This window comes from Polypterus senegalus, chromosome 2, assembly GCF_016835505.1.
Source record: "Polypterus senegalus isolate Bchr_013 chromosome 2, ASM1683550v1, whole genome shotgun sequence".
Taxonomy (NCBI): domain Eukaryota; kingdom Metazoa; phylum Chordata; class Cladistia; order Polypteriformes; family Polypteridae; genus Polypterus; species Polypterus senegalus.
This window is the reverse complement of record NC_053155.1, coordinates 3589136-3604960: the sequence shown is the minus strand read 5'-3', so window position 1 is coordinate 3604960 and position 15825 is coordinate 3589136. Positions and strand designations below refer to the sequence as shown.

The following is a 15825-nucleotide window of genomic DNA, read 5'->3' as shown; positions in this document are numbered from 1 at the left end:
GTGAATGGTGGTGTAAATGTATGGTACTTGTAATGGTTAGCGTTTATTTTTATTCACTTTTATTCTATCAGTCACATTAACGCTCCCCCCGATCTGACACTGCTGTTTTCAAATAAAGACGTGTTATAACAGAGGTGAACTCAGATGAGGAATAAGGTTCTACATCGGAGACAGACGACAGAAGCCCTCAACACAAGAAACGTCCACTCACATATAAGAACAACGCAGCTGCACCAGGCATAAAAGCGAAAGATGGCACTGTTTGGATGCAGCAAGTGGTCGGGCGTCTTCCTGCCAGTCAGTCTGCCGCCTCTCGACTTGGAGACACAAAAACCAAGCAGACATATGTAGGTGTGTGTCATACCCTATCCCAATTTCTTTTACTGTTTTAGTTATGTGTTCAACATTTCTTGCCTCTCATATCCTGAGATCCTAAATTTACAAAGATTGGTGTCGACACGGAGCACACATGAAATGCATGTGTTCCAAATAACGATATATTATTTACCCTCTACACCCTGATAAACAGACTTGAGCTGGCAGAACTTTGTGTATGACTAAAGCTGCAGCGGTAGGGGTGATGGGATAGCAGGTGACACATTTATAAAACAAAAGACGCCGATAGAAAGGTGTAAAGGAGTTTAAGGTGGCCCACATTACGAGTTTTTTCGTAGGCTTCAGGGATTCTAGTGTTAAAACTCCATGGGACACAAGTGAGGCAATAATGAATCCAGTGCTAATGAAAGAACAGGTCAATCATCCATTTCCACAGCTGCTTCTGGAGCTACTCCACCTCTACCTATACTTCACCCAAAAACTTGAACGTACTGATCATTTACTCATGTCAAATGCACATTGCACTGATCTGTAATATCACAGTGGCTGCCATCAATTCACAGTTTTTATCACTCCTGCTAATTTGTTTTTCTTCCCCCTGAACATCCATCCATCCATCCATTATCCAACCTGCTATATCCTAACTACAGGGTCACGGGGGTCTGCTGGAGCCAATCCCAGCCCACACAGGGTGCAAGGCAGGAAACAAACCCTGGGCAGGGTGCCAGCCCACCACAGGGTGTGCACACACACACCCACACACCAAGCACACACTAGGGACAATTTAGAATCACCAATGCACCTAACCTGCATGTTTTTTGGACTGTAGGAGGAAACCAGAGTACCCGGAGGAAACCCACGCAGACACGGGGAGAACATGCAAACTCCACGCAGAAAGGACCCGGGAAGTGAACCCGAGTCTGCTAACTTTGAGGCAGCAGCGCTACCCACTGTGCCACCGTGCCGCCCTCCTCCTGAACATGTCACACCATTCTCCTCTTTCTCTTCTTTCTCCACAACTGACATTTCCAACCTCCTCCCTGGTCCCCCTTCTGCTCATCCCTCAGACTGTGTCTATCTCACTCATGTCTGCAATCACACACATTAACGACACTTCAATCAGAACAGGCACTTTTACTACGATGTTCTAACAGGCCCTTATAATTCCATTTTGTATAAAGCCCACAGTTGACCTTTCTCAGGAAGATCATTACTGACTGGTCTCTTCTCTTCTTTTATCGAAAGCTCTTAAACATGCTGACTTTAATCAGGTCTTTTAATTCCAAGATCAGATTACTTAATGCTAGTCAGTTATGCTACAAGATGGACCATTCCACCAACACGGCTCTGCTGACTGTTGTTGACATGCTATGGCTGGCTCCATCTACCACTATGCCATTCTCCTTGGTCTCTCCTCTGCCTTTGATACAGTCAGCCATCAGATCCTCCTCATCAACCTGTCTGACCTCAGCATCACCAGGACTACTGTCTGATGAGGTTGGAGTCCTACATCTCGGGCAGATCCTTCCATACCATGGGTGCATCAGGCAAGCACAGGGATGCCCTAAACAGTGGTGAGTGGTCACCCCCTGTTCTCTCTGATCACCACTTAGGAGGCCCTGTTATCCAGTCCCATGGATTCTCATATCATGATGCTCTACTCCAATGACATACAGCTGTGCTTGATGTTCCCTTCAGATGACCACAAAATGCCATCTAGAGTCTTAGCATTTCTCAATGATATCTCTGGATGAAGGAACATTATCTCAACCTGACAAGGATGGAGCTCCTTGTTATATCATCCATTCCATCTAGTCAACACACCGATTCATTTAGGACTAACACCCCCAGTCTCAGTATGTTATCTTAAGATGGTGACCAATCAGCAGCCATCCTTCAATGACCACAATTCAAATGTCTCTCATTCATGCTGATTGACTCCACATGTGGTCCATCCATTGGTCCTATCACATTTGGACAACTGTAACTATTGACTTGCAGGGGTATCATCATGTGCTACTTAATCACTACAGATGGTAAAAACAAGAGGTAGCTCCACTTTTCAGGTCATTCAACTAGAAGAACACGTTAACTACCAGGGCATGATGCTTGTCTAGAGATCAGACAGTAGGTCAGCACCAACTATATGTATGTAGAATCTATCTATCTATCTATCTATCTATCTATCTATCTATCTATCTATCTATCTATCTATCTATCTATCTATCTATCTATCTATCTATCTATCTATCTACAGTGCATCCAGAAAGTATTCACAGCGCATCACTTTCTCCACATTTTGCTATGTTACAGCCTTATTCCAAAATGGATTAAATTAATTTTTTCCTCAGAATTCTACACACAACACCCCATAATGACAACGTGAAAAAAGTTTACTTGAGATTTTTGCAAATTTATTAAAAATAAAAAAACTGAGAAAGCACATATACATAAGTATTCACAGCCTTTGCCATGAAGCTCAAAATTGAGCTCAGGTGCATCTTGTTTCCCCTGATCATCCTTGAGATGTTTCTGCAGCTTAATTGAAGTCCACCTGTGGTAAATTCAGTTGATTGGACATGATTTGGAAAGGCACACACCTGTCTATATAAGGTCTCACAATTGACAGTTCATGTCAGAGCACAAACCAAGCATGAAGTCAAAGGAACTGTCTGTAGACCTCCGAGACAGGATTGTCTCGAGGCACAAATCTGTGGAAGGTTACAGATAAAATTCTGCTGCTTTGAAGGTCCCAATGAGCACAGTGGCCTCCATCATCCTTAAGTGGAAGAAGTTCGAAAACACCAGGACTCTTCCTAGAGCTTGCCGGCCATCTAAACTGAGCGATCGGGGAGAAGGGCCTTAGTCAGGGAGGTGACCAAGAACCCGATGGTCACTCTGTCAGAGATCCAGAGGTCCTCTGTGGAGAGAGGAGAACCTTCCAGAAGGACAACCATCTCTGCAGCAATCCACCAATCAGGCCTGTATGGTAGAGTGGCCAGACGGAAGCCACTCCTTAGTAAAAGGCACATGGCAGCCCGCCTGGAGTTTGCCAAAAGGCACCTGAAGGACTCTCAGACCATGAGAAACAAAATTCTCTGGTCTGATGGGACAAAGATTGAACTCTTTGGTGTGAATGCCAGGCATCACGTTTGGAGGAAACCAGGCACCGCTCATCACCAGGCCAATACCATCCCTACAGTGTAGCATGGTGGTGGCTTTTGCCTTTTGCTTTGTGGAAAAGATCCTCAGGGATTGTTTTGTCACAGATTCAGTGACAAAGGGTGGTTTGTTATAATAGTTTGTTATACTATTATGTCACTGTCTCTGTAAAACACTTGTAAATGAGTTTTGTTCTTTTTTGTGTCCATGCATAGCTGAGCCACATTTAGTAAAAGAAGTGTCAGCATTTAGAATAGTGGGGCCCAACTAGGATAAGATGGACAAGGACAGCTGGAGGTGTGTGTGTTATTTGAGTCTGCTGTCTGATGTCAGCACCAAATCTTCTGTCCTTGTTTGGAATTGTATTATGTACCATCTGGGGGGCCTGCACATGTAGAAAGCAGTATATAAAGCTTGGAGACTTGCCAAACCACTGAGAAACTGTTTGGACAGATGAAGACTACGTCAAATCGGTCAAAAAATACTTCCTATGCTGTGACGATGACCGATGCCGGGACCTCACCCTTGGATCGAGAAATGCTATTTGTTTCTCCCATCTGCTATGCAGCGTAAGCCGATATTAAACAAAGCTAAATGTATCCTTTCTTTTCTGTGAGATTGTCGTCGCCTATCACTTAAGAGAGGGATATCGCCTTTTTTCATTTATAATTATTTAAATACAGGTTCATTAAAACACTGCAATTGAAAAGAACATATTTCCAAGGAGCTAAAACCTCCTATCGGAAACATTCTGGCGCTGTGAGCAGGATTGTGGCTATATTAATAAACCGTATATTTATGATGAATCATATATTTAAAACATATGCTTCGAATAATGTCGGAGTGGAGGGTCTTAGCCAGGTTTTATCTCGAATTCCTGGGTGGTTGCGCGCACAGTCTTGGACACCTGTGGCTGAATTTTACTTCAAAACATGGTCATAGAGTGTGGGGAACTTAAACAAGAAATAGAAAATCTACAAGAAAAGCAAGTTATTACTCAAGAATGCATGGAAAATGCTACGTCTCGGGCGAATGAGTGGGAGACTAAATGTACTGCTTTAGCCATACGTTTAGTGCATGCTAAGAGACGTAAACAAGGGAAAACACACCCCGTTTCCGCTTTTAAAATACGAGCCATAATGCAAGGCGATTGGAACCCAGAAACATGGGATGGCATTGTATATAACTCAGATAGTGGCGACAATATCTGGGGGGAGGACGATATGGAATCAGATGAGAGAAATCGTAGTAATGACAGTTTTAAAATTATAGATGCTAGAACGGTCATTTAAAATAAAGCCAAAGGGCACCCAGGCGGACAGCACAGGGTAACACGAACCATATGTGATTTTGCACAGCAGAGTTTCTGGAAATTGGTAAACAGTATAGGCAGACCAGACGAGAGCTTGATGCAACAACAACAAGAACAACAACATTTATTTATATAGCACATTTTCATACAAAAGAAATGTAGCTCAAAGTGCTTTACATAATGAAGAATAGAAAAATAAGAGACACAGTAAGAAAATAAAATAAGTCAACATTAATTAATATAGAATAAGAGTAAGGTCCAATGGCCAGGGGGGACAGAAAAAACAAAAAAAAAACTCCAGACGGCTGGAGAAAAAAATAAAATCTGCAGGGATTCCAGACCACGAGACCACCCAGTCCCCTCTGGGCAATCTACCTAACATAAATGAAACAGTCCTCTTTGTGTTTATGGTTTTCATGGAAGGACTTGATGATGATGATGATGATCACGTGGATTTCTGGCTTTTAGTCCATCAATGTTGGAGTATCATGGTGCTTTGAGTAGGTGGTGGTGGCGCAGGCCGCCACCACAGAGAAACCGGAAAAAGAAACAGAAGAGAGAGTAGGAGTCAGTACGGATTTTAGAGCCACAATGAATAGTTATTATGATGAATTGAACATACAGAGTATCAGGATTAAGTTAAAGTGAAGTTAGGAGAAAGCCATGTTAAAGTAATGTATTTTCAGCAGTGTTTTAAAGTGCTCTACTGTATCAGCCTGGTGAATTCCTATTGGCAGGCTATTCCAGATTTTAGGTGCATAACAGCAGAAGGCCACCTCACCACTTCTTTTAAGCTTTGTTCTTGGAATTCTAAGGAGACCCTCATTTGAGGAACTAAGGTTACGATTTGGAATATAAGGTGTCAGACATTCCGATATATAAGATGGAGCGAGATTATTTAAGGCTTTGTAAACCATAAGCAGTATTTTAAAGTCAATCCTGAATGACACAGGTAACCAGTGTAGTGACATCAAAACTGGAGAAATGTGTTTGGATTTTCTTTTCCTAGTTAGGATTCTAGCAGCAGCATTCTGCACTCGTTGCAAATGATTTATGTCTTTTTTGGGTAGTCCTGAGAGGAGTGCGTTACAGTAATCTAGGCTACTAAAAACAGAAGCGTGAATTAATTTCTCAGCATCTTTCAATGATATAAGAGGTCTAACTTTTGCTATATTTCTTAAGTGAAAAAATGCTGTCCTAGTGGTCTGATGAATATGCGATTTAAAATTCAGGTTACAGTCAACAGTTACCCCTAAGTTTTTTACTTCCGTCTTAACTTCTAATCCTAATACGTCAAGTTTATTTCTGATAACCTCACTGAATCCATTTTTGCCAATCAATAAAATTTCAGTTTTCTCTTTATTTAGCTTGAGAAAATTACTATTCATCCATTCAGAAATACCAGTAAGACATTGTGTTAGTGATTCGAGAGAGTCTGTGTCATCAGGTGCTACTGATAAGTACAGCTGTGTGTCATCAGCATAGCTGTGGTAGCTCACGTTGTAACCTGAGATAATCTGACCTAACGGAAGCATGTAGATTGAGAAGAGCAGCGGACCCAGGATAGAGCCTTGTGGACCACCATATCGGATATCATGTGTCTTTGAGTTGTAATTACATGCATTATATGCAGTGGATATTACATATGTGGGATGAAGGTGGTGATAGCTGTCAGTTGACGGATGCAGAGATTAAACATTTAGGCTCGATCACTACGAATTCTAAATTAAGAAATGCGTTACGAGGGGCACTGAATCAAGTGATTGTATCGATAGTGGAATGGATAGTAAATGCTGTGAAACACGCATATCCAGATGCTAGAGACTCGGAAAAAATTGATAAATCTTGGCGTACAGCTTCTGAAGCATTTCAGCAACTGTGAGAAATGGGTGTGCAATCAGCTATTTATAAAGCTGCACCAGGAGTCGCGTTTGCTGGTCCTGATAATGAAACATTCACTGCCGGAATGCGAAACCATTTAATAAAAAATGCACCACATCATTTAATAGGGCTCTGTTATCTATGCTCGCCGGAGTTAATCAGCAGACAGTATGGGATGTGGCTGCATTATTTGGTGAGTTAGATGAATTGGGCGCTACAGTATAGGCATCTACTGGGCAGAGACCAGTCAGAGCCATAGAAGGACATGATAAAATAAAAGTAAAACGTGCAAGGATAGTTCATGATCTACTGCAAGCAGGGATAAATAAAAAGGATGTAGATGGCAAACCAACTGGGGAACTTTTTCAGAGATGGCAAGCTCTGAGAAAGTCTAAAAAAGAAGAGGGCAGAATTACTCCAATGGCACCGACTAGTGAGGAGGAAAAGAAACACTCTGAACAAAAACCGAAACGGTATTTACACTTTTCGAAAGAGTGGCGCACACCCTGACCAACATATTGAGGGGATGGCAGGTCTTCTGTAAGCGGGGATGTACAGCTCATTCATACAGGAGACCGACACCAGTACGTCCCGCTAACAATTTACTGGGGTAAAGGAAGAAAACCACATCAGGTTATGGCATTTATGGACACTGGGGCAGAAATAACGTTAATTAATAGGAATCCACATAACTTTTCAGGACCAATTGTAAATGTAAATGGATACGGGGGCTCAGATATCCAGGCGAAATTAATCACAATACACTTAGCAATAGGAAAGTCACCCTCTTTTAAAGCTAAGGTGCTTATTTCAGAATTGCCTGAATATATTCTGGGGATAGATATTCTTACAGGAAAGTCATTCCAAACAGAATGGGGAACATTTTCTTTTGGGATTTGTAATGTCATGTGTAGAATAGTAAAAGCAATAGTAAGAGGAAAGGCAAAATGGACCCCTTTAGAAATTCCAGTCCCTGACACACCTGTAAATTTAAAACAGTATCGTTTGCCAGGAGGTTTGCAAGAAATAGGAGAAACAGTGGAAGAGTTATTGTGGGTAGGAATTATTCGACCTGCAGTTAGCCCTTTCAATTCTCCTGTGTGGCCAGTCAGAAAACTGGATGGTTCATGGAGAATGACAATCGATTACAGAGGTCTAAATGCTAAAGCACCGCAATTGACTGCTGCAGTTCCTGATATTGTGACCATCATAGAAGACATCATGGCTAATGCAGGAGAGTGGCATGCTGTTATTGACCTGGCTAATGCGTTTTTCTCTATTCCAATTGCAACCCAAAGTCAAGATCAGTTTGCATTTACATGGAAGGACAGACAGTACACCTTTCAAGTACTGCCACAGGGATACCTACACAGCCCTACGTTGTGCCATGGACTTGTAGCAAGAGATCTGGCTACCTGTTCAGATTTAGAAAAGGTACAATGTTTCCATTATGTGGATGATATAATGTTAACTGGGGATGAAGCATCAGTAACAAATGCATTGCCAGTTTTAATATCCCACATGGAGAGCAGAGGATGGGCTATCAATAAAGACAAAATCCAAGGACCCACCAGAGAAGTTAAATTTCTGGGCATGATGTGGTTTGGACCAAAAAAACGAGTGCCCCAAAAAGTAATTGACTCTTTGTATAAGTTAAAGGCACCAACTAACAAAAAAGAAGCTCAATCCTTTGTGGGACTAATGGGTTTTTGGAGAGCTTTTGTGCCACATTTGGGACTAATTTTAAGACCCATACATGATGTTGTCAAGAAAAAGGCACAGTTTGAATGGACAGAAAAACAACAAGTTGCTTTTGAGGCAGCTAAAGAAGCTTTAGTCCAACACCAAGGACTGGGACCTTTAAAAGCTAATTTGCCTTTTGAACTGGAAGCCACAGAACAGAATAATATTGCTACGTGGAGCTTATGGCAAAAGCATGGAAGTAAACGTGTTCCCATCGGCTTTTGGAGCCGACAGCTAACAGGTTCACAGACTAAATATACACCACTTGAAAAGCAGCTTCTTACAGCATACTGGGCTCTTTTGCACACTGAGAGACAGACAGGTCCTGCTCCGGTAAAGCTACGCACTAACTTGCCCATTGCTGGGTGGGTTAGAGATAATGGTCTGGGCGAGAGCAGGCGCTGCCCAAAATCAAACTTTATGCAAGTGGAAATGGTATTTGCAAGCCAGAGCACACTTTGAAGGCAAAGACACGAGTGCCTTACAAGGGGCTATGGCCGGAGCTGTGATTTATGAGGATCAGAAGACATACCACCTGTTCTTCCTGTAGTGGAGTCGCCCTTTAAAGAAGCCCCAGCCTACGATCATTTGACACCAGCGCAACAGGAGAACAGCTGGTTCACAGACGGGTCAGCAACTGTGGAAGGAAGAAAAAGGCTTTGGAGAGCAGTGGCTTATCAACCTCACACTGAGACCATCCTGAAGCAACAGGGGAAGGTAAATCAAGCCAATGGGCTGAACTTATTGCTGTCGCTATGGCATTAACAGAAAATCAAAGCTTCCCTATTGTTGTTTATACTGATAGCTGGGCAGTTTTTCAAGGACTAACAGTGTGGATCACAATGTGGAGAAGGGCTGCTTGGACTATTCATGGGAGAGAACTCTGGGGTGGCACAGAACTGTGGGAGCAGCTTTGGACAATGGGCACAAGAGGGAAACTCTCATTGGTCATGTAGATGCCCATGCCCTCTGATATCCCTTGAGAGGCTTTATAACCAACAAGCTGATCTAATAGCTGCTGTTCGAGAAATCAACCTGGAAGAAGCCTCTGTAGAGAATGAAGACCTGTGCAACTATGCTGAAGTAAATGTAATCGAGCCTTCCTTAATATCATTAGCAAGGTGGGCTCATGAAACTTCAGGACACATGGGAGCAGAAAAAACATATCAATGGTGTCATCAGCATGTATACCAGTCACTAATGATATTGTTAAACAAATAGTGAACAATTGCTCCACATGTACAGAAGTAAAACAATGGCCCCTACAGAAGAAGGCAACTGGTAAACTGAAGAGAGGAATGGGACCAGGACAAATTTGGCAGGTGGATTACATTGGGCCACTGCCACGAGAAAATAAACTATTATATGCTTTAACTGCAGTAGATACTTATTCTGGACTGTTACAAGCTTATCCATCAACAAGAGCTGACCAGAAAGCTACACTTAATGGACTGAGCCATTTAATCCAAGCATATGGAGTGCCTGAAGAAATCCAAAGTGATCAAGGAAGCCACTTTGCTGGAGAGACGTACAAGAGTGGGCTCAAGGAGCTGGCATTCAGTGGACTCTGCATATCCCTTATCACCCACAGGCTGCAGGACTTATTGAGAGAATGAATGGCCTGTTGAAAGAACAAGTTAAAAAACTAACTGGGCACAATCATCTTAAAGGCTGGACTAAAGTTTTAAAGCAAGCCTTATTTAATCTCAATAATCGTCCGTTGGCTGGGTCCACACCTTTTATGAGACATCAAAATGTCGGAGGAGAGCCACCTGTGTGTGCCCTCCGCCTGACAACAATTAGTCCACTGGCAAACAATGAATTAACTCCCACAGGGTTATTGGTTAGGGCACCTAAATCACTTACAATCAAGTTAAACTCCTCAGAAAGACTCAGCTTGGGAATAACAGGTCAGTGGCCAAAGGAATGGGAGGTGAGAATAAATGTTGAAATGCTTGTAACAGATGCATGTTTAACAGAGACATTAGAGATCTGTTTAAATGAATGGTATTTAGTATTAGAAAATCAAGGCAGTAAAGACATACACATAGCTGAAGGACAGGCCATATGTAAACTGCACATAGAAAAAGTCACACCTGTTTTAGTCAGTATTGAACAGTTTAAAGGAGAAATTGGAGGGAAGGTATGGGTTTTAACTCCAGGGCAAAAGCCGAGGGCAGGAGAAATAATAGCTGCAGGACCAGGAGACACTAGAATGGTTCTTTTAATGGGCTCTCAGTCGCCCCTCTGCTTTCCCTTACACAGATTATCCTCACGTGTGGAATAATCGGGACAGACGGTTTATGGACCGGATGGAGTCGATGCACCCCCTATAACAAAGTCTTTTGGGCTGCTGATACGCCAGGAACAGAAAAGTATGTGACCTTGAACTTCACACTTACCAAGAACTGTACCTGGCAGTTACGAGACAAGACATCTACGGCTCCATTTCGCATGAAACTGGAATATCCTGACCTGTTACCTTTACCTGTGATGACTTATGAAGACACTGCAATAACTGTGACTGTGCATAATAACGTATCTGTCTGGTTGGCTATGATGAACTGTAAACCTGATTCTAATGGACTATCATGTTGGACAATTGAAGGGGGGCAACCACTGACTGCAATATCAACACCCGAGAATGATGTAATATTATATGTGTTTAAACAGGAAGCAACAACAAATGTAAAGGTACCAGTAATGTTATGGGAAATTCATAAGACTAGAAGAGGGAATGGTTATCCATTTGATGCAACATTACTTAGACAAATGAAAGGTTGTAAAAAAGCTAGGATAGCACATAAAATAATTACTGTAGCACTCAACATTAATGTTAGTGGGTTTGATATAAAACGTCATGAGTTTCCAAGAGGAGAACATATAGTACCACGCAGTACAGGTGCAACATATAATTGTAGAAACATACAATCCTTATGGCCTCCTCATAAGGTAGAAATAAAACGAAGGCCAAAGCGAGACATGTGGGGAGCTATAGGAACTGGTTTAGGAGTAGGAGGTTTAGGTTTAGGATCTCTTAATACTGCTGATATAGCAGCAATATATCACAAAATATCATCTATTGGTGTGAAACAAGCCAATAGTTTGCAAACTTTGGCTCATTGGGGGCCAGAGTTGGCAGACAGGCATATACAGGAGTTGCTATTATGGAAGACTCACCATGGGTGGTTAAATGAGTCCTTATGGACTGGTTTACAAAGCCAATGGGCCATAGATGAAGAATCAGCTTGCTATTTAAAACAGATTATTGCTATACAGCAGTATTTAAATTTTAAGACAGATTGGGGATTCAAAAACCCCCAACATTGGAGAAAAGAATTAAAATTACCATCAGACTGGTGGTTGCAGCCTAAGTCCTTCATGTGTGAGGAATCAATATGCCAAGCTGTATTTCAGGTAGCAACCACTGCTGAAGAGGACAATGTTTGGTGTCCGTTTCATGTCTTACCTGTTTACCTAGGAGGAACATGGTGGACACCCATAGTAGATAGACAATGGATAGATCTAAATAATAATACTGTTGAACCTGCCTTTTGTTATAACTGGCAAGAAGGGTTCGTATGTCAAAGGGTGGGTACATTGCCACACCCCTGTTTGCATCCTTTAGCTGGAGACTGTTATTGGCGCCAAATAGCAGTAAATTCCACTGAAGTGTTTCAAACTGATACCACTTCTGCATGTGCAGTGACAATAAATAACATCACTTGGAGTGATGGTACCCACTACAAGAGCCCAGGGGTATCCTGTCGCACCAATGTGAGTAATATACGAGATGACTATTATGGAAGAACCTACATGTTAACTACATGGGAGGATATACATTGGGAAGCAGAAGCTAACCCATTCCTGAATTTACAATTTGCCTACGAAATAGAACTACCTAAATATAAAGCGATTTTAGAGCATGCTAAACAATATGAACATCTTTTTAATGTAACGTTACAAAAAGTAAGGGACCTACTAGTAAGATTGAAAACTGATGAAATGAAAGTAATTACCTCTGCAGAAGAAATTGAAGAGATATCTACACATCACTGGTGGGATTTTTTCACTAAGTGGTCACCATCCAGTAACACTATTTTAAATGTACTTGTTCATCCAATTGTACTGTTAGTTATTATTATTATCATTTTTACCATTACAAATATTTACTTACATTTGCGTATTAGACGGGTGAAGCAGGAGCTAGATCGGCACTACACCCCACGTCTTTACAAGCATTCTTGAGGAGCTGTTTACATGGTGAAGGGGGACTGAGTACCTTTTGCTTTGTGAATAAGATTCTCAGGGATTGTTTTGTCACAGATCCAGTGACAAAGGGTGGTCTGTTATAATAAGTTTGTTATAATATTAAGAATTGTGTCACTGTATCTGTTTTAGATCTTTTTAAATGTATTTTTCATTCTTTTTCTGTGTGATATGCCATGAAGAGCTGAGCCAGCTTTAGCACAGAGTGTCAGCAGTCAGAATTGCTGGGCCAGGCAAAGCATAAAGACAGACAGGGACAGCTGTTGTCAGCCCAAAAAGGCCTACGTGTTATTTGATCTGACTGTTTGATGCTCAGCACAAGTTTGTCTACCTTGTTTGGCAATGTAATGGGGATTTGGTCGTGTGGACACAATATAAAAGAATCTGGACCCTTGCCAAGCTTCGAGGACCTGAGTGAGTGGAAGCAATAGACTCAAATACCACCTCCGTTGTGACAGAAAAAAGCTATTTCTACACGACCGAATCCCCAAGGTTTAAAGATGAAATACGCTGGTCTTCCCTGTTTTTATAGCAACGTAAGCCGCATTAAACAAGCTAAGTATATTCTGTCTTTTCTGTGACTTTGTCGCCGCCTATAGCTGAAAAGAGGGATATCGCCGTTATAATTTATACTTATTTAAATAAAGGTTTATTAAAACGCCGCATTATAAAAGAACATATTTCCAGGGAGCTAACACTCCCATCGGAAACAATTGTGCAGGAGCACAATGTGCCACATAAACTGTGATGTGCAGGTGGTTTGGCTCTTTTAAAAAAAAATCTAAAGCTTTTATTAAAAATACAATACAGTGTGATCAGTTCACTTCCCATTTACTGTTATTTGGACAAAACACAATGAAACTGTTCTGTGCTCTTCTCACTACACTGCCACTTAGTGTCGCTCTCTCTCTATAGGCTTTGTAAAATAACATCACAGAATGTAATGGATGAAAATATGGCACTGCTTAGAATGAATTAAGAAGGATATCAGAGAGGCTAAAAGACAGTTGGAGAGGAATATAGCAGATAAGGCGAAAGAAGACCCCAAGAGATTCTTTCAGTATTTTAGTAGTAAAAGAACAGTTAAGAAGGAGGTCAAGTTCATCAGGAATAGTAAAGGGGAATTAAAAGATACAGACAGTGAAATAGCAGATGCCCTAAACTTACATTTTTCTGAGGTCTTCACAAGTGAGCAAGTGGATAACCTCAGAGCAGTAACAGGGACTACTAAGGAGGTACTGAGGGATTTGGAAATTGTAGAGGGAGAAGTGCTGCTCAGATTAAATAAGATGAAATCAAACAAATCACCAGGACCAGATAATATTTTTCCTCGTGTTCTTAAGGAGGCTAGTGAGTACAGATATAAACCCTTGACACATATTTTTAGGAAGTCACTGAGCACTGGAGAGATTCCAAAGGACTGGAAAATGGCAAATATCATCCCATTATATAAAAAGGGTGACAGGGCAGATCCAAGCAACTATAGGCCAGTAAGCTTAACGTGCATCACAGGAAAATTAATGGAAGGAATTATTAAGGATGAGATTGAGCAACACATGGCAAGGACAGGAGTTATTCTGAACAGTCAGCATGGGTTCAGAAGAGGGAGGTCATGTTTTACTAACATGCTGGAATTCTATGAGGTTGCAACAAAAGCATACGATCAAAGTGGAGCTTATGATATTATTTATCTGGACTTTCAGAAAGCATTTGATAAGGTGCCACACGAGAGGTTGGGCATCAAGTTAAAAGAAGTGGGAGTTCAGGGTGATGTTTTTAGATGGGTGCAGAATTGGCTCAGACACAGGAAGCAGAAGGTGATGGTGCGAGGAACCTCATCAGAACTGGCCGATGTTAAGAGTGGTGTTCCACAGGGGTCAGTGCTAGGGCTGTTGCTATTTTTAATATATATAAATGATTTAGATAGGAATATAAGTAACAAGCTGGTTAAGTTTGCAGATGATACCAAGATAGGTGGATTAGCAGATAATTTGGAATCCGTTATATCATTACAGAAGGACTTGGATAGCATACAGGCTTGGGCAGATTTGTGGAAGATGAAATTTAATGTCAGTAAATGTAAAGTATTACACATAGGAAGTAAAAATATTAGGTTTGAATACACAATGGGCGGTCGGAAAATCGAGAGTACACCTTATGAGAAGGATTTAGGAGTCATAGTGGACTCTAAGCTATCAACTTCCCAACAGTGTTCAGAAGCCATTAAGAAGGCTAACAGAATGTTAGGATATATAACACAATGTGTGGAGTACAAGTCACAGGAGGTTCTGCTCAACCTTTATAATGCACTGGTGAGGCCTCATCTTGAGTACTGTGTGCAGTTTTGGTCTCCAGGCTACAAAAAGGACATAGCAGCACTAGAAAAGGTCCAGAGAAGAGCGACTAGGCTGATTCCAGGGCTACAGGGGATGAGTTATGAGGAAAGATTAAAAGAGCTGAGCCTTTACAGTTTAAGCAAAAGAAGATTAAGAGGTGACATGATTGAAGTGTTTAAAATTATGAAGGGAATTAGTACAGTGGATCGAGACTTGTATTTTAAAATGAGTTCATCAAGAACACAGGGACACAGTTGGAAACTTGTTGAGGGTAAATTTCGCACAAACATTAGGAAGTTTTTCTTTACACAAAGAACGATAGACACTTGGAATAAGCTACCAAGTAGTGTGGTAGACAGTAAGACGTTAGGGACTTTTAAAACTCGACTTGATGTTTTCTTGGAGGAAACAAGTGGATAGGACTGGCAAGCTTTGTTGGGTTGAATGGCCTGTTCTCGTCTAGATTGTTCAAAAATGTTCAAAAATGAATCATATGATTTGTTACTGGCTTGCTGTTGTTACAAATAATGGCAGAACATAACTGCTGAAGAACGATGGAGGCCTGTTGGAGTTGTCATCACTCTATCTACGATGAAGGCTGTGAGAAGACAGGGGGGTAGGAAATGTATTCTCACCTCGAAAAAATGAGGATAAAATGATTATTTTTAGTCTCCTTTGTTATAACAAAGATGCCTCATACACGTGGAAGGCATGTTTTCTTAAATCAAACCCTTTGCTGCATTCAAAATGGATGTGTTCAAAATGGTTTTGTCATTCATCTACAGA

At 41.4% G+C, this 15825-nt stretch overlaps 1 protein-coding gene across 2 annotated transcripts in view; it reads right to left on the bottom strand.

Annotated features, from left to right (window-relative positions):
- The window catches only part of LOC120521581 (tripartite motif-containing protein 16-like), a 66752-nt gene that overhangs the window by 36421 nt on the left and 14506 nt on the right, over nucleotides 1-15825 (bottom strand). Inside the window, exon 7 of one of the 2 annotated variants that reach the window (XM_039743104.1) lies at nucleotides 8966-9071. The exons of the other annotated variant lie outside the window; for it this stretch is intronic. Within the exon in view, the coding sequence (XP_039599038.1) occupies nucleotides 9019-9071 (53 nt within the window). The 3' untranslated portion in view covers nucleotides 8966-9018. Of the gene's footprint in view, nucleotides 1-8965; nucleotides 9072-15825 lie in introns of those variants that run through there. 2 annotated transcript variants of the gene reach the window in all.